Source organism: Xenopus tropicalis, chromosome 4, assembly GCF_000004195.4.
Source record: "Xenopus tropicalis strain Nigerian chromosome 4, UCB_Xtro_10.0, whole genome shotgun sequence".
NCBI classification, from domain to species: Eukaryota; Metazoa; Chordata; class Amphibia; order Anura; family Pipidae; genus Xenopus; species Xenopus tropicalis.
This window is the reverse complement of record NC_030680.2, coordinates 85,942,448-85,961,844: the sequence shown is the minus strand read 5'-3', so window position 1 is coordinate 85,961,844 and position 19,397 is coordinate 85,942,448. Positions and strand designations below refer to the sequence as shown.

Sequence of the window (19,397 nt, the reverse complement as noted above, 5' to 3'; positions counted from 1 at the left end):
AATATGGCGCAGGTAAGACAAAATGGTAGCTGCCATTCTTGTGCTTCTATAGAAAGAAGATAAACCAACTAGATATGTTTTCAATTTAAGCATATATATCTATGCTATGAGACTAGTTTAATGCTCGAAATGCAATATCAACTGGATTTGCAAATTTTGCTGCACTAAGTGATTATATTGATTTAATGGAAATGCTTCCAATCCTGATCTTTCATTTGCATTAATTATGTATGGCCATATTTTAATTGAGTCACCTGATTAACTATTGCCCTACTTTAGTAAAAGACTAGTTATGCTTAAGATTCATATATTCTGCTAATATGAACTTTGGTGACTGAATGGTGAATATATGAAACAGAGCATACAAATGTAGATGTATTGGCTTATAGCTTTATTTTAAATATACAGTACATTAGAACCTTCCTTTTGGAAGTTAGAAGCCTCATTTTGGAAGAACTGCATGTTCAGTGTTTTAGCTTCTGTGGTAATCAATTTTATATGGAAGTGAAGAATACTATACTAAAATGTCAAGTAGTGTTTTATTTAACCAGTCTAAACATACTTTTGGCCAAATATACTTTTTCCTATTGTTTTAATCAGTTAGGGGACCTATATCAGGGGGGAACCGAGAAATGTAAAACAGGTGGAGCTTGTGTGGAGTGGACAGGATTTGGCTGGATCATAGATGGGACTTTAGAATAATGGGCCATTTCTAGGGTTGCCACCTTTTCTGGAGAAAAATTCTGGCCTTCTTGTTTTTTTTAACAGTTTTTCCTATTAATAATATTGGCTTCAGGCATCGTATTTACTGGCCAGGCTGGTAAAATACTGTCCAGGATAACAAAGGGTATAGTGCCCCTTTAAAGAAACAGCCCCTCAAATACATTGTAAAATCCTTTGTGCTTGCTTGTTTCCAAACACACTCCTTATACTTCTACATACACTGTAGTTGGATTAAGCACCATTGTGTTAGTCCTGCCTTATAGGATGAATCATGAGAAAAATATATTTTATCATATACAATAGACAAAAATTGCCTGCTGACACTGGAGAGCGCTAGAGCCTCTGCAACCCTAGATGTGGTTGTAAGGGTTTCAACAGGGGGTTGGGCTTACAGGCACTTTATTCTTGATGCAAATCTGATGCTAATACCTAAAGTTAGTCATTCCCTCTCTGAAAACCCTAGCCACAACTTGCACTCGATTCACAAAAAGGTGTACACGCCATTTGTTTTCATGTGTAGCTTGCCATTTTGGCCGACCCAACTGTTCACGTGGCACAGTGATGCTGGAACTCTGGGAACTAAGGCTGCATGGAAATTAATTTGTGCCTTTAAGCTTTTAGTAACTGTTAATACCCTGGGCCCCACTTGTGTGCTTCCCTGCATCACCCCAGGAACACCCTTGTACACTTTATGTTGTGCAGTAATGATGCTAAACCCTTGCGATGCACGGTTTCCAACTCAAGGCATGCCAAGAATGAAATGATATCCTGCTGGGGAAAAAAACTAGGTTGCATAATGAAAAATGGCAATAGCCCTTTTTTGAAGCTGCATTGCCTTCATATATGACCCTCTGGAGTACTAGAGCACTGATGAGTGATAAAGAACTAACATAAAGGAACATTGCACTGTGCAGACTCACATTGTGGCATGCTTTGAGTAGTACTCTTTTTTTCTTACTACAATAAGGCTTAAGATAGTCAAATGATTCCTGCCAGTGGTTTGTCTCTATGACACAATCACAAATACATGGGAGTATATGTAACAGAATTGTGTATAAAGAGGTTCAGATTCCTTTCTACGACGTTAACTGTTGACATTGTATAACCTCCCTTAAAAAAATGCTGAATAGAAACTCATCAGCCGTATACATAAATGTGTACATTACCTGGGCACAAAATAATCAAGCTACTCCCATTTGAGTAGAGTCTTTCTGTAAATTGCTGTCTAAACAAAAACTGATGATTTGATTTTGATATATCATCAAATAAATATTGTAAAGTATGGAAACCAACAAAATGTTATATTTTATGTTTAAAATAACAAAGCTGAATTAGAAAGATGAGTAAAATGGCTGGTCTGCACTGTGCAGAACTGCAACTGGAAAATCTTTGTCCTTTACACTCTATCAATCTTTCCTGCAGGCTGACGCTGTTAAGCTTGAGGCACATAAGGGTAGGAAGTACATTATACTGTACAGACCAAAAAACTTTTGTTAGATAGTAGAGCTAACGGGGTAGTAAGTAGTAGGAATACAGTGGGAGGGACATCAGGATGAAGAGAATGTTAGGCTATGGTTGGAATTATAGTACCACTTCTCTGTAATCATGTGAAACTTCTGGTGACTTATTGTACATTACTAAATATTAGGTTTCTTAGCCCCCAGGATGATGATGTCCAATACAGTTTATAGCCAAATGGCCCTTATTTATATGGCTTCTTCTTCTGGCAGAAGGGCAAATTTCCCTCTTATTCTAAGACCAGACATGCCATAATCTGTACTGGAAGACTTCATGGACTTTTTTGGTTTTTAGTCTTGCAGTTCAGAATTGGCCTGCACAAGATGGGAGAGTTGGTGTGTCGCCTCTTACAATAGTTTTTTTATGACAAGAGTTCTTTTATTCTCTTTACAGATTTACAGTTGCATTATATTAAAACCAGTTTGTTTTCCAAATATCAACTTTAAGAGTATAAAACGAATCTATATGTAATATGTATAGAGAAATGTAATCTGTTCAAAATATATCCATGATTCCTACTGGTAATTTTTCCTTAATTTGATATTTCAGATTCAAGTCAATCAGAGAGTCCAAGCCAGCCTAGTGAGGCTGACATTAAGGAGCAGCCTGAAAATGGTAAGTGATATGTTTAGCACATTTCTTTTGTTAGTTTACCTCATTGTAACTGGTTAGGAAATATATTATTTATTATTATTTTTGCTATACAGTCTGGTGCTGAAGAAATATCATATGGGTGGGTGTGGTGTACTATGCCTTCTATTAGTGCAACTGTTATATGATGCACCCATACCGCAGTGAATTGTGCCTGGAAATCATTTTCAGATTTTGATAACTATGTATATTCATTATTTTATACACGATTTATGGCATAAATACAAGGGGGTTATGTAATAAAAGACGTTAAGTTTGCCTAGGAGCAGGAACCCATAGCAACCAATCAGCAGGTAGAATTTACTGGTTAACTGTTAACTAGCAGACAACTTGTACTACTCCTGGGAAAACTTAATGCCCTTATGGGGGATAGCCATCTTACCAGTGGTAAATATAAGTGAGGGAAGGTACCTAGCCTTTATTAGATTGCTCTGCATGGTTCCAATGTTTCCCTGGTATATTTTGGAAGTACTTGGTAACTATTTCTACTGTATACTTGAATATGTGGCAGTTTCTAAAAATCACTATCACTAGGATATCGGTCCTAGAGATGGCACAGCAAAAATTTCAAATTGTATCGTCATCCCTTTAATAATAGGTGACATGATTTTGGAATCTCATCATGTGTTGACTTTGAACTGCCATTTGTATTCAAGCTTTAAATGCAGCATTTGAGCATTTATAGGCTAACAGAGAAAAAAATTCCTGAATATTGAAATTTTAAAATATCACTTCATGTAAGTACGTAAGTCACAATGACATGAGATTAAAGGTAAAGTAAAGGCACAAAGGCAATTGGACTAATCCTCGTGCCCCCCTAGTACATTGGTGCCAAGAGCAGTGCCCCCCTAGTACATTGGTGCCAAGAGCAGTGCCCCCCTAGTACATTGGTGCCCAGCAGCAGTGCCCCCCAGTACATTGGTGCCAAGAGCCAGCCCCCCTAGTACATTGGTGCCCAGCAGCAGTGCCCCCATAAGTCAGTGTGCCCCGTGGCCCCCCCTAATACATTGGTGCCCAGCAGCATTTTACTTCTGCTCTTCGGCGGCTTCAGCAGCATCTTCCCCTCACGCGCGCCGCCTCTGCACTTCTGCCTACACGCGACCGCACACAGGCCCTTTTATAACGTTGCGCCCCATGCGTACTGACGTCACCCGTACACACGGGGCGCAACCAATGACAGGGCCCGGATTTTATTAAAGGGGGCCCAGCTACTAAGAAAAACTGTAGCATCGTCGGGCCCCCTTTGAAAGTAAAAATTGCCCGGGATAGTTGTACCCGCTGTGCTCCCCTGATGGCGGCCCTGCCTACAGCACACCAGGCGGTTGAAAAACGCTGCCCTAGAGTGACGCAGCCGCCAGTTTTCAGGGAAATGGTCATTTTTAATACAGTAATTTTCTGCAAGTATTGGCGTGTATGGCTAACATGGCATGCGTTCATTTGCGCGACTATTTATATTTGGCTACAAGTGATGAAATGTTTCACCAGGCATGGATTCGCAGCGAATTTTTGGACGTGCGTTGAATTTTTTTGCAGCGGATTTTTTCATGCGTTTCGCAAAACAATCCGCCAATGGCGAAACGCCTGAAAAAATTTGCCACGCAAAAATTCACCGCACATACAAAAATTTATACAAGCGTCAAAAAATAATAGTCACAGCAACAATTTTTTTGCCCGCACAACATTTTTGCCGTTTCGTGGATCTTTCGAAAGATTTGCTAATTTTCACTAAAGATAACCAGAACACATTTGCTCATCACTAGTGGCTACTATTTATAAGCATCTACTATTTATATGATACCATTTATATGCTACCATTTATATGTGGCTAATATTTATATACACCATTTATATGCGGCGACAATTTTTATACACTATTTCTAAGCTACCATTCATATGCGGTGACTATTCGCGGGCATAATTTAGCACAAGTACCAGCAAATACCGCATTGAAATAGTCTTTGCGAGTTAAATAACGCATGCAATATCGCGCGTAAAAAAGCGCGAGTATGCTTATAGTGAAACGTGCGAAAAATCGCCAAAATTAAGACGCGGTAAAAATTTTGACGCACGCTATAAATAGCGCACGTTAAATCGCACTTTAGTGAATCAGGCCCTATATGTCTGACGGTGACATGCAGCTTGCAGCTCATTTTTGTCAGTGTCAAACTATAACACCTAAAAACTCAAAGATGTTAAACTGGTGTAAAACAGATTTCATACAGAAAGATGTGCTGTTTCACAATAGCTATAAATCCATGTGCAGAAGCATGTAGCTCTATAAAGCCCCAGGTTGCTTGCATGCTAGTTTCTAATATTTCTCTCAATGATTCAAAAACCAGAACATTATCTATTTCCAAATATCTTACATACTATACTTAGATTCTCTTCAGGGGCAAATTCCCAATATGCTTCTTACGGCTAAATGGCCACACCCATGAAAAATAGACTTATAGTGCCCACTATGGGCTGCAAATGCTTAAAACACCCCGATTTTAATGAACGTATAACTCTGCAGGGGTGCAGCAATAACAAATGATGTTTTAGCAGTTAGACAAGTTTTGTATAGATATATAAAAGGTAGAACTTGATGGACATGTGTCTTATTATAACCTAAATTACTATGTTACCACTTTTAAAAAATCTTCTGCTTATTTAATGTTTAACATGAGATAAAAATTAAAAAAAAAAAAGCTGTATTTGTGTTGTGCAGAGCAGTGTGTGCCTGTTATATACTGTACCTGTCAGTGGGCCTCTAATATCAGTACTGGGCATATTTGCACCTTTGCAGTGCAAATATGTTTTCTTCATACTAGTTTGGCATCCTTACTGCCTTTGCAAGATGGTGGTCATTCAGTGTTTTGATGTGCCTAACTCATGGACTGTTCACTGTATTAATGGAGCAGTACAGGTGCAAGTGTCAAAACAAATAAACTCCGAATGTATGAACAGTGTCAGACTGAGATGCCAGGGGCTCACCAGAAAACCTTGGACTATGGTCCCACTCTCTAAACTATTATTCCCCTTTCATCATTTAATCTCTTTATTATACTAGTCTGTTTGTTCTCTCATACAAGAATAAGGAATGTATGCAGGCCACCGGGAATTTTACTGATATCCTGGAGACCAGTTCAACTCCAGCAAATAGAAACAAGAGGGCCCACTGATACCTGAGCCCACCGGGAGTTTTCCTGGTGGGCCAGTCCGATAATGTGAATGAATTGTTAAATATCCCATAGTAAAATAGTAGCTGAAGCTGAATAAATAAGCATGTCCATCAACTTTAATAGTTTGTTTAAATAATTGTTACCAGGGTTTAACTTGACATTTTGTATTTCTGTATACAGAAAAGTATTGAGGTTGCAGATTCTTTCATCCATGGTTATGTGAAGGTGCTACTCAGCATATACAGTCCATACATTACATATATTTTGGCATGTTCTCAGGTGTTAATATAATATAAAAATGTTATGGTTTTTTAAAGGTACTGGCACAAGAAGAGTTTTGTCACCTGTAGTATCCTGCAAATGCCTTCCCTTTGCCTAAACTTTAGATTGGCGTTTAATTGTGCGAATTAAACGCCAGATTGCAGATTGTCCAGAAGTGACAAATCTGGTAAGATATGGTAAGCTTACCATACATTGAAAGATCCACTTGATGATATGCCCATCTTGAGGTGAGCGATATTGGGTGGGTCAAACAATTGGATCATAATTGCTGATTTTCAGCCAGATATCAATAAGGTGACAGTCTGTCTGCAACTTTTATTGGCCCATGCCCGGCCAACTTTAGTGCAGTCCTGCTAATGAAGTGTCAAAAAAAAACAGCAGGTGACACAAGAGAAAATACCTGTTAAATTCTGTGATAAATAGGTATATGTATATGATTACACACACATAACCACAAGAATGACATAGAGCTGTATGTTTTAATAGAGCTAATTTCTCTGCAACAAATCCTCTGTGATGTTTGTTTGTATGTTTTTATTTATGTAGTGCTACTTATGTACACAGCACTATACAGAAGAACAATACATTAACAATAAATACAGAGTACAAATCTCATTGTACTGGTACCATTAACATGACCATACATTGAAAGATCCGCTTATTTGGCAAGGTTGCCAGATGAGCAGATCTTTCCCTGATTATGCCCGTCTCGGGTGGGCCAAACAGTCGGATCATAATTGCCACTTTTTGGGCAGATATTGGTAAGTTAGGTCTGCAAGTTTAATTGCCCCGTGTCTGGCCATTAGTTTAGTCCTGCTGATGAAGTGTCAAAAAACCATTAGGTGACACAAGAGTAAATATCTGTTTTATTCTGTGAAACTACTTTGAAACTTTTTTTACATACCCTGATTTTAAGTTTTTCCCCATTTTACACCATTTTTCTCTGGTCCCCTGAAAACTTAAATTGGTTGTTCTATTTATATATATATAAGGCATCAATGATATGTTATGTTGGTTAATTAATTTTTCCAGCTTAAAATACCCAGGTTATTTTAGGATATGTAGGATAGATATTAACTAATGCATATTGCACTTATTTTGAAGGCTAGAGTATGTGGTGCTGAATGGAGGTGTTTTCATGTCCTGGGCATATTGGGAAATGGGCCCTTAAGGTTAGCTACTCTGGTGGGCCCAGGTACCCCGTTCTGATACTGGCAGTGACAGGTAAAGAGAGGAATTTGAAATGCTGCTGTTTTCTACCAGATTAAAGTATTGTTCGAGTGTAAGAAGAAGCCCACCAATCACAAGACTGTATCAACAGTCTCCAGCTCTGAATCTCTGTATAAAATAACAATAGCTTTCGCAGATTGGATCTCATACCAAGCAAATGTGTATCCTGAATTTCCATTTGACCTGATGGATGGATGGATTATCTCTACCATCTCAGCACTTGCTTCTAAAGCAAGAATGAAAGAGATTAAAATAACAAGCAACTGGGATTTTATTGAAGGACTCACTGCCCCAAATCTTGCTAGGAACAGAGAGCACTTTTGTTCTCAATATCATTTAGCGGCAGCTAACTAAACTGGTTTTACTGCCTTCCTGTAATAAGACTCAACTTGCAAATGCATCTTTCACATTCCTTTTTGCAATTTAACTCTTGTGCTCTGAGAAAGCTGTTTGTTTATGGTTAGATGGATTTTGCTTTACTGCTGTTCTTAATAGGCACCCTTCACTGTTTGGATAAGTCATTATGATTTGATATCGATGCAGAGCAACTATTATGGATAAAGGGAAATATGCCCTGTGCTCAAATCAAGCCATGAATTAACATCTATTGAGTGCTTTAAACTATCGTCTGACTGTAAGGGTGGGATGGAGCTGCAGAATGCTGCAGCTTGCATGTGATCTGTCTAGTCTATGGATCTGTCTGCAATTGTCGCTGGAGGCATTCAACACATTTTTTCTATCATCAGACATGTACACAGCTCTGTGTCCATCCTCATGATGTTTGATTGAAGTGTAATGTTTGAAAACCAAATTTCACATTTTGATATGTTAGATAACAGCAGGATGACTGAGCACTGGAAGGAATGATTCTCATTGGAGAATCCTCTTTAAGCCAAAAGTGCACAGTAATTTGACTATTGTTAAATAACAGCCAGATGACTGATGCAGTACTTACATGTTTGGTTGTCACTGGAGAATCATCTTAAATCTAAAATTAATCTCAAATACCTACTGTGAAGAACTAGTACTATCAGATTTTCATGTTCCAAAAGACTTACAACATAGCTACTACAAATAATAGAGGTTATTTACTTTTAGACCCTGAATCAAAGTGCAAGAGCACTAAGAGTTGCAAAGGTGTGCCCTTAGTGCTCATTTAGAGAGCACTTTTGTCCAGGGTCTGGGGATGCAATCTGCATCTTGCACTGGATTAAAACTCTGACATGAGGTGTAGAGAGCAGCGTTGCTGGGTGCACAATTTGATAAATATGACCTATTGACAGAATGAGAATAAATGAAGTTGAGTTTCATCATTGCCTGCACATTAGGGGATGCTGGGAGTTTAGCAGTATTTGGAGTGACACAAGTTTATCATCCCTGCAGAAATTCTAAGGATGATATATATCGCTGTAAATACAATTTTATTGACAGCCCCTATGGGCCTATTTGTCAGTCTGTAGAACTATCATCTTATCATTTGCAATTGACTTTATGACAGGGTATTCTTATAATCAGTTGTGTAGCAATCAGTGAAATCCGTAAGCAAAATTGAAATGAACATAAGATATTGTATTTATTGTCTCAAGTCTGATGAGTTACTGCAACCTGCAGTTCCCAGGTGGGCTCTCATTGACAGATTAAAGGACTTCCGCAGTGGTCGATCACTTACATGTGGCATAATTTTAAAAAGTTGGGGGCCAGTGGTTCTTAAAAACATTTTTAAATCTTTCATTGATGGAATATTACAACAAACTCTTTGAAGTTTGAGGAACCTCGTGTGAGTTAAGAAACTTGTGTGGGGTTTCAGGGAAAAAACCTTTTTAGTTGAGGTATTTTTCTCTGAGCTGGCTTTCTTAAATACGAAAAGTTCAGTACCTTAAAGCTGCCAATATTTTTCTTATTTAAGAAAAAAAATCTCAACTAACAAGTTTTTTCCTCCTGAACCCCTGTGTGAGTTAAGGAACGTGTGCAAAGTTTTGGCATGAGCAATCTTAAATCTGTCCCTATGTTATAGTTTTAGTGTTAGGTATGGAATATAAATTGGCACAGGAAATAGTTGTGAACTCTTCTTGTGAGGTATACTTTAAAAAATAAATTTATCAAATGTGATGCTCACAAAATAGTCATAGGGTCATTTATCATTAATATTTAATGCCTGTAAAGCTATCACATAACATTTCTCCTTACCTTTGGAGGAACTGTGGTAGTAAATGTACTGATTATCATTGTTTATTGGACTTTAAGGTGGCCATACACGCACCAATATTATCGTACCATAATATCAGTAAAGGCCTTTGATATTGTTTGTCTCAGTTGACTGGGCGGGATGGCAAATTTTGATCAGGCGCCTTTGAAGGCACCCAAGCAAAGACAAGTGTTTAGTGCAGTATCTCCACATGGGGTAGAATTATATTTGTTTCTACGTCAGTGGAGGGTACTAATGATCTTTCCTGCAATCAGTGGTATATACAGTTGAGTTGTTTAACTGAGCAAAGGTACATGTGTACCTTCTCTCTCTTTCTTTTACTCTCTCTTACTTTCCTTTATTTCTTCTTTGTTGCGTCTCCATTTGCTTATCCTCTAAACATTTAGTATTGGTACTAACTTAGATACAGTATGTTCAGACCATCTCCTTTCTTTAAAGAAATAAAGCACTCATTGGTTTTGCTTGCTGAACATAAGTGGATGTAAGCAATGATAATATAATACATTGAGAAAAGGCTGGAGGTTTCCACTTGACAGCAAGAAACACTGTGTTATGAATTTTCACCAGTAACATCCATGCAGGGTTTCATGCACTGCAAATTTCACAAGAGGTGATAACATAATCAGTAAATGGACTTTGGGTATAATTGGATAGTATATTTAAAATTAGACTCAAATTTAGTCTTTGGGATTTATGTGCCATGTTTATATTAAGGTCAACTATGTAGTTAAAAGGAAAAGATTATAACATAGTATAAATTACTATCTCTAAATCATGTGCGCGGGTCTATTATATAATGGGGCTGCTGCATTTTACAGACCACATAATAGAGATCAGATAGGCCAAGAACCCAATTTTCAATTTACCAGACTTAGCAACAAGTAATACAGCTTGCTGTCATCTAAGTTGTATGTTCTATATGCCTGACACTGTGTTATAAAATTAAAAAATTCTATACATAGCAGTTATGCTGCTGCTTTGGATAAAAAGAGAAGCCTTAACACACACCTTTAAAGCAATGCTGATACACTTTCTAAAAGATTTGGTTTTTTTTATGTGTTGAACGCATACTACTTTAACCCTTTTTGTGCCAGCTTCATTTTGGCACATTTAATGTGCCAACTGACTTTGTGCTCTTTCTCAAGGACTCCAGATCACCGTGGAAGGCATACACAATACCCCACCCAGTGTGCAAAAAAAATATGCAATTGGCCTTTTTTTACTTTGCCCACTGAGTGGGGCATTGTGCAAATATCCGCAAGCAGCTTTTTACCACCCCTTATGGCATGAGCAGTCCTGATTGCTTAAAATGTACACATCTCAGCATCTTATTTGCTGCATGTACTGTATACCTTGGTCACAATACCAAAGTGGATGGGAAGATGCAGTACTGGTGGGTTCCAGAAAGGGCTACAGCATGTTGTACTGGGCCACTTGGCGATATCTCTGGATTTTCTTCTGCCCCTGGAAGTGCCTCAGATATGTGGGAATTCAATGGTTAATGAAAAAAAAGCAACTGGTGTTTCATTCATTTATTTTTTATTTTTTTGAGTTTTGCCTGTTTTGAATTTGGCAAACATAATAATCTGTACATATATTTTCATCCACTATATGACTATACTTGATGAATTGGTCTCTAAATGTGCATCAGCCCATCTTCTTCTCTGTTGCTTTAATGCACATTTCCTAAATAACAGTTTAAGTGGTGATGCTGTGCATAGTGTATTATTAAATACTTTGGTGTATGGAGAGAAAAAGACATCCTCAATCTTGTTTAATGACCCTGGCGCCGGCAGCTGCTCATGTCTTTTAAACTCTTTAGTGCCAAAGGATTCTGCAATACGTTCAGATCCAGTGCAAAAGCGGAGTCCTGTTGCTCTGAATGCCAAGGATTTATTTTATCATCACCCTTATCACTTTATTTATATCTTCACACTTGAGCTTTCGTTAAAAAGAAGAATGAAACACCCAATAACACTTTCTTTTTATAGGAACCAGGTACATCAGGTCATTTCCTAATAACAGACAAAAAAAGATTATTAAAAGTAACAGTAGGGTATACAGGAACACCTGTTTTGTGCTGAAATAAAATGTTTTTCATTTCAAAGACTTTGCATTTTTGTTAATGTGAATAATATAATATGAATATTAATGAATAGAAGTAAGAATTTATTATTATTATTATCCTATACAGTATGTACTGAAAAGTACACAGGGCTCTACAGAGATTGTTCCTCATCCATATACTGTAAGTGCCTGCGCCAGTGGAAATGTCTAGGGTCAGTATAACATACACACGATTACATTTTTATGAGACTATAAAACTGCCCATAATTTTTTTTTTGGAATTAGGGTAGTAAAGTAAATGAACCCCACCAAGACTATGGGAGAACATACAACCTTTTGAGCAAGTACCCTCACTGAAATTGAAATCAGGATCCAGGTACTACAAGGCTACCATGTATTTTAGAGGTTAATAGTATTATCATTTACAATCTTTGCTTTTACTTTATAATTTTGACTATTGTTGATGTGCATGACAGCATTGGTGATATTTATATATATTCATATTCTAACTAGGAAGACTAGAGAATGAGTCTGGTCAATAGAAGCATTCTTATTGAAGCCCGGTAATGGACAGCCAAGGAAAAGACTAATGTTAATAATAAAAGTGCTTTGGACACCTTATGATGACTGGATAAAACACTCGCCTTTCATTGCTGGATACATAATTTAGGTGCAATTTAATGTTCAAAGTCAAATGCGCTTGTGGTTTGAGTCCAGTTGTTAATGCAAAGTTCAGCTCTTAATGGACAATTGCATATACAGCTCGCTCGTCAGCATAGTTTTACATAGTTAGCAGCGCCTTGTCGGGAATTATTCTGGGTCTGTGATTTCAGAAGCATTAACCGGCAATCCTGAAAGATCAAAAAGTCGTGTTGGAACTTTTATATTGCCTGAAAGAAATACTTGCTAACTCTGAGGACTGCGCATTGTGGGCGGGCATAGTGCCAGAGTTTAGATAGCATTGTTTCAGGTTAACTAGTTAAAAACACAAATGATAATGGGGAATCACAGGAATAGTTTTGCAAGCATAGTGCGTACAGAAGTTGGCAATTTCCATGAAGAGACTTGTCTCCTAATGCTTTACTCTTGCTTGCATTGCTTTGTAATTTTGAACCGTATTGTTACCTTACCTGGTGCACATTAATTATATACATTGTTAGTGTCAGTCTCTGACACACAGCCTTCTTTTCACTGACAAAACTATTGAGTTGATGGCCACAGGATACTTCAAGTACAAACTGGCTGAACAATGCTTCTGGAATGTATATGAAGGTGAAAGTATCCATGTGTGCTGTTAAAGTGAATAAGATGTTTTTTTTTATTAACCCAAGTAACAAATGTATACAAAGTGGACTTACAGTTAACAAGGGTTTCTTTGTAACACATCCCAACCCAACTTTAAAGTACTAGTGTAAATCTATGGTAATATATATATATCTAATATTGAATTAAATCTATTATATTTTCCCTTACTAAAAGGGATTAATGCATTTTGCCAACACTTGCAATGTTAATACAGTCTTCCAATAGGCCACTACAGACTGACATATCTTGAAGGTGGTTTTTAACCACCATAATTTCCTATTACTATCTAATTTTTGCTTCTGTGAATAAAAATATCAGTTTAAATAGAGTCAGCTGACTGAATGCTCATGGTTTGTTTGTTGAATTTTCCTGGTTTTCAGCACTACTTATGGACTCCAAATATGTTTTTTGACTTATTTGTGTATATAATTGCTATTAGAAGTAGTGTTTGCCTGTCCTTTTCTATTCTCTGCCCTGGTGGCTGTGGAGTTTGAAACAATGTAACACAAGACAGCAGATCAGACCTGACATGCCGGGGGGATACTGGCCTTTGCACTAAAAACTTTCAGTAAATTCACAATGCAAAGTTGCTTTGAATTATGGTTTTTTTTATTACGCAAAAATGTTTTTTGGGGGCTGACATGTCCTTTAAATAATGGTAATTAAACTCTAGAGTAACTCATCAAATACTTGTTGATCTAATGATCTAAACGATGCATTCTGCTACCCAAGTATAGTGGTCCTATGCAAGTCATGAACACTAAAAGCAGAACCTTTTAGTGCTAGTGCCAGTGACAGTCGAATTTCTCCAAACAGTTTCAGTGACCCCACAAATCTCTGCATTTGACTATTTGTTCCTAGTAGAACTAGAATTGTATCTTCAGTTCTTCAGCAGTTGATACAATAACAGCAATAAAGTAGTACCTCCCACAGAATTTTCATTTACATTATATATACATTAAAAAATGACATCACACATGACAGATGTACCTCAGTGCTTTAGGGCCCTTACTAGCTCCTAACTCCTGGCATGCTTCATGTCAGTTGGTAGCTTCATCAGAAGTGTTACCAGCAGCCCTGTCTCACATAGCAAGCATTTTTATGGGATTATGGCATAAGGGTTGTACATGCCCTTAAACTAAAACACAGTTGCATATATTAACAGGGTAAACTGGTTAATGCTATACATTTTTCTAGCCATTTCCACTGTATTTAATTTTGCAGAATTCATAATTCTAGTTAAATCCTGCAGATTTACAGATCTGTTGTCACTGTTTCTATGCTAAACACAAGGTGCTTACCTTTTGGGTTAATGCAACCCTGAGGTCCCACACATGGTGTCAGAAATGGCTGGGTCTCAGTTCAGTCATGAACTTCCTCAATTTTAATAAGGTAGGTGTTTACTTAGCCTTTGCTAGGCAACCACGTGCTAACAACATTCTTGTCTCCACATGTGTTAAGGAAGGGAGAGGCCCAGAAGATCTAATTTCTCTTTTTAATTAACTTAATTGACAGTTTGTGAATTCCAAATCTAGTATTGTGCTGTATGGCTGTGCTGCATGCAATTCATGTTTTTTGTCTACATGAAACCATGACACCCTTGGAATATCTTGCCTGAAGAGACTGGACTAGAATAAAGGTTGGCTAAAGCCCACTGACCATCGACCAAAGCATAATTGAAGGCAACAATGATGATAAAGGGGTTAGGGGGTGCCCCCATCCTCTCTTCCCAACACATTTTTTTCCTCTCTTTTCTCTCTCTTTGAAAAACCCAAAATACAGTTCTTCGACTTCAGCTTATTCTTCCGCTTCTTCTTATTCTTAGCTCCCCCCATTTTCTAAATGCTACTCCTCCTACAGTTTTAGGGGTACAACACCCATACTCTCCACACTTCTTCGCCCTATAGCGGAGCAGGTTGCTTGTGCTTTTCTAAGCGATCCCGCCCCCCGTCTTTTTGTGGCGCCGCTCCGAACACCCCAATTTTTCCATTGACTTTGACAGGGAAGATTTTCAAACTGCTGCCACTCTTACAGCTTTGAAGCTACACCCCCCAAACTTTAATAACATAATAATGGGGTCACCCCGAATGAAACAGCAACATTTGTTGGATGACCCAAAAGGGTGAGTATTTGCTGTTAAAAGTTAGGGAAAAAGTGGGCGGAGGCACTAACAGCCCCCAAACTTTGCAAAGTTGGTCACTGAGGGAATACAGTTCAAAAATAGGAAAAGTGGGTTGGGCCACTAACATCCAATCAGATTTCATCCATTGAATTTTATTGGTTTAAATTTAGAATGCTGTCATTCTCACACTATTTATGCCAGGGTGCCCACTGTTTGTCACTGAGTGACTTTGACTCAAGGTTTAAAAAAGTGAGCACACCCACCAACCACCACCAATCACAATTTACCTATTGACTTTTATTGGTTTAAATTTAAACTGCTGCCATTCTTTAACTATTAATCCTAGAGTCTCTAAACTTTGCAGAGTTAGGTACTGGGTAACTGCAGTTCCAGGTTAGAAAAAGGGGGTGGAGCCACCAACCGCCAATCAGATGTCACTTGCTGACTTTCAGTGGGGAAATTTAAATTGCTGCTATTCAGACACTATTAAAACCAGGGTTCCCAAACTTTGCACAGTGGTTCTTACTATATATATACTACTGTGGTCCAAGGTTAGAAAAAGTGAGATTTCATTCAGTGACTTCACGTTTTTCAACCCAACATGAAGTTTTTTCTCAAACTTCCCTTTCTAGTTCTGCTTTGTTGTTGTGGTGACAAGTTGTAAAAAAAATGGCAGAAATAAAATTCTTTTGGATCATGATACCTTAAGTCTTCTAAATTGATTTAAACATTAAATAATGCTTATGTGAATTCAATATACTGTTTTATTACTACAAAGACAAAAGAAATCCTTTTTTAAAATAAGAATTATTTGCTTAAAATGGAGTCTATAGGAGATGGCCTTTCTGTAATGTTGAGCTTTCTAGATAATGGGTTTCAGGATAAGGGTCCCATACTGTATCTAATCTTCTGAAAAAGAAAATAGTCTTTTCCATCCCCTCTACAGCTTTGTCCTCTGACATCTAGGGCACACTCTTTGCCATTTTTACTGGCCCTTTCATTTAGTTTTTTAATTTCTGAACAAGAAAATTCTTGGTGTTTCATAAACCAACAACACAATCATTGTTATAGTAAAACAAGTGCTGCAATATTGTGCTAAACATAAGCAAGTACCAAAGCTTTACAAAGTTGTGTGGTATTTTTCTTTCAGGCTATGAACATACCTTGGAATTTGTTTCTGTTGCTAGTTGAGCTTAGCATGGCCAGCTATTTTCAGCAGATCAGTTCTGTAAAACATAATCTTGTAACCTGCAAAAATAAGTAAAGAAAAATCTTGGATTTTGATTAGAAATGTGTTTTAATAAAGCATCAGACCCTGCCTAACCCTCTTCTATTTACCACTACGGAGGTGATGAAATGGATTAACATAGGATCCATGTCCTCATTTGGATGTTATCTAGTAACCTGAGTCATGAGTGGTAGTGTGAGGTTATTCCCAGTCAGTCAATGCAAAGACAATATCATATTTCCTCATTGTTGGAGAAACATAAATATATATATTTAGGTTAGCGGGGGCTGTGCCAGCTTTCTTATGCTTGGCTAAGAGTGATTCAGGAAGCTGAGCTTTAGAATTTCTATGTACTATTTTTACTGTTGCTGGATACTATCTAGTGTGATGTGTGTTGTCGCCAGTTGTATTAGAACTAGCTTCTTCTTCTTCGTCTTGCATATTGTATAGGATGAATACTAGATGTTGCTTTTGGGTAAACTGACTTTTAATGTAACTAATTCAACTAATAATAGCTTTTCTATGCCTTAAGTTCAAAGGAATTAAAATGTTTTAAAGTATCAAAGCGTGTGTTATCCATTACCAGTAACATACTAGTGGGGTAACGTATGGAAAGTAGACATTCATATTATGATTTTTAGTACGATACAGTATGCACTCTGCTATTCTAACCAAAGTTTAAATTATAAACAGTAGTAGCATGTTCAAAACAAGCCATATTTATTGAACTAATGTTGAATAAGGAGGTACACTACCCTATTAGGGGTTTTGCAATAGAGCAAGGAATTTACATACAGCAGATGCAACTGGTGTCTGATAACCCTAGGTGATTTTATTACCTTTCCTAATATCATTCTTAGACTTATGATGACTTTATATTGTGATTTGAGATTAATTGTTCCGTTACAGTTCTTACCACAAGTCCAGACATTCAACACAGACTCCTTTATCATAGGACTGATATTAACTTCTGTATATTGACTTTTGGACTTTTCTTCATTATGCTTATCTGCTGCCTGCCCTATACCTGGCCTCTCTGGCGAGTTCTGCATCCTGCAGTACCCCACATCCTGCTTAGTCTGCACTCCATGAACCAGCAGCCCTGACACTGTACTGCAAATATGGCTAAGGCAAAAACGAGTACCTTGTATGGATATCCCTCCATGGGTTCTTTGAATGACAGTGTGGTTTATCTAGAAGAGTATTCCTTTGTTTATAAAGTATATTTATGATATAAGTGTATATATAGGGATCATAGGATTCACAGTGCACACCAACAAGCCAAGGCACACTTGGATGCTAGGCCACATCAGCCAATTAATGGACAGAGTTCTGAGTTTTTCTTCCACACTACTTCCTGTACCAGTTAGATCTCAATTATTTCTGGTCATGTGATCTGAGGGAGCACACGGCCCATCACAAAATGGAGGTAATCAAGGGAAAGGATATAAAAGGGCAATATTTACTGATATATATATATTCCAGTTTGGCGAGATTCTTTAATAGGTCACGTAAAATAATATTTCTCGGTCGTCCCTAGGCAGCACAGGCACTAGTGCGTTAATGCAGTCTTCCCTTTAGGAGGCAGGATATCAAGAAAAAAAGAAGACTAGGGCCTGTCCCCTAACTCCCCTCCCATATCCCTGCATTAGCCCCACCTCCAACAGTTTTTTGCTATCCTGCTTCCTGGAGGCAGGAGGCTAGGGAGCTCTGCTCCCTTTATTTTATCTTACATTTTATTTTTCAGGTTATTTTACTATGTTTTTATTTCATTCCTTTTTAGTTAGGTTTTTTTCTGTTACTGAATTCCGGAGGACACCGATTGGGCAGTAATTCTGCCCTCTTCCAGAACACTGATGGCTCAGACACTACAAACGCTCAGCCACTTAAGGCATGCTCTTACGCTGCCTAAATCAGGGAGAAGGGCTACAAGGGCATGCTACAGCGCTGCCACTAGCCCCCCTACATGGGGACTTGGTTGGGACGGCATGCTGTAGCGCTGCCACATCCACCCCCACCGACTGACACTGAGTCTGCACGGCATGCTGTAGCGCTGCCATATAAACACCCTGCACTCGGGCAGCAAGGCATGCTGTAGCGCTGCCTTAGGCACCCCCTCCAACCTGCATATAATCAAGCCGTAGCGCTGTTCGCAGGCACCGCGCGGTCACTGTCACATCCGCGCGCCTGCGAAACGGCTGGGTTCCCGGGGCATCCCGCGCCTATTTTCAAACTCGGCGCCATTTTTTCCCCTTCAGAGATGCGCCAACTGGAAGTTCCGGGTCTCAACTCGCCGCACACTTCCTATACAGCGCAGACCAGGGAAACACAGCGTGCAACAGCAGGCTGCGACCAGTACCGCCGGGAGAGCCCCCCATAGCACAGGGGCAATACCAAAAAGGGCACTTACAGTCCCCAAGACCCACAGGTACTGTTAGCACAGCACTTTCCTCTCTCCTGTACTTGTTAAATACTAACTTGCCCAACATGGCTTCTGAGAGGTCAAACTCCCCCAGAGCAGATACAGGAGACCAACCCAGGCCCTCTGACCCACTTCAGGGTACGGGCAAACGACAAAGCAAACGAGCTAAGCCCAGGGAACATGCCCAAGAGAGCAAACGTAGTAAACTCTCTCCACAGCATGCAGAAAACACCCCAGAAATACCTGACTGGTTTAAACCATTCCAGACCACACTACTGGGCATCTCTTCCTTATTGGAAAAATTATCCACTATACAACTAGCTCACCAGAGTACCACATCTGACAAGACCACTATAGCCACCCCAGCAACCAGCGCTTTACCAGACCCCATACAACTAGAACCAGAGGGTTATACTTCTGATGAAGAGAACCCAGTCTTCAGTGACTCAGAAAGCACAGACCCGGTCAGCTGGCCCATC

General features: G+C 38.7%; 1 protein-coding gene across 5 annotated transcripts in view; it reads left to right on the top strand.

Annotated features, from left to right (window-relative positions):
- The window catches only part of nfia (nuclear factor I/A), a 246,950-nt gene that overhangs the window by 122,235 nt on the left and 105,318 nt on the right, over positions 1-19,397 (top strand). For all 5 annotated transcript variants that reach the window (XM_031900900.1, XM_004913948.4, XM_002931611.5 and 2 more), the window contains exon 3: positions 2,791-2,856. In XM_031900900.1, the coding sequence (XP_031756760.1) occupies positions 2,791-2,856 (66 nt within the window). The remainder of the gene's footprint in view (positions 1-2,790; positions 2,857-19,397) is intronic.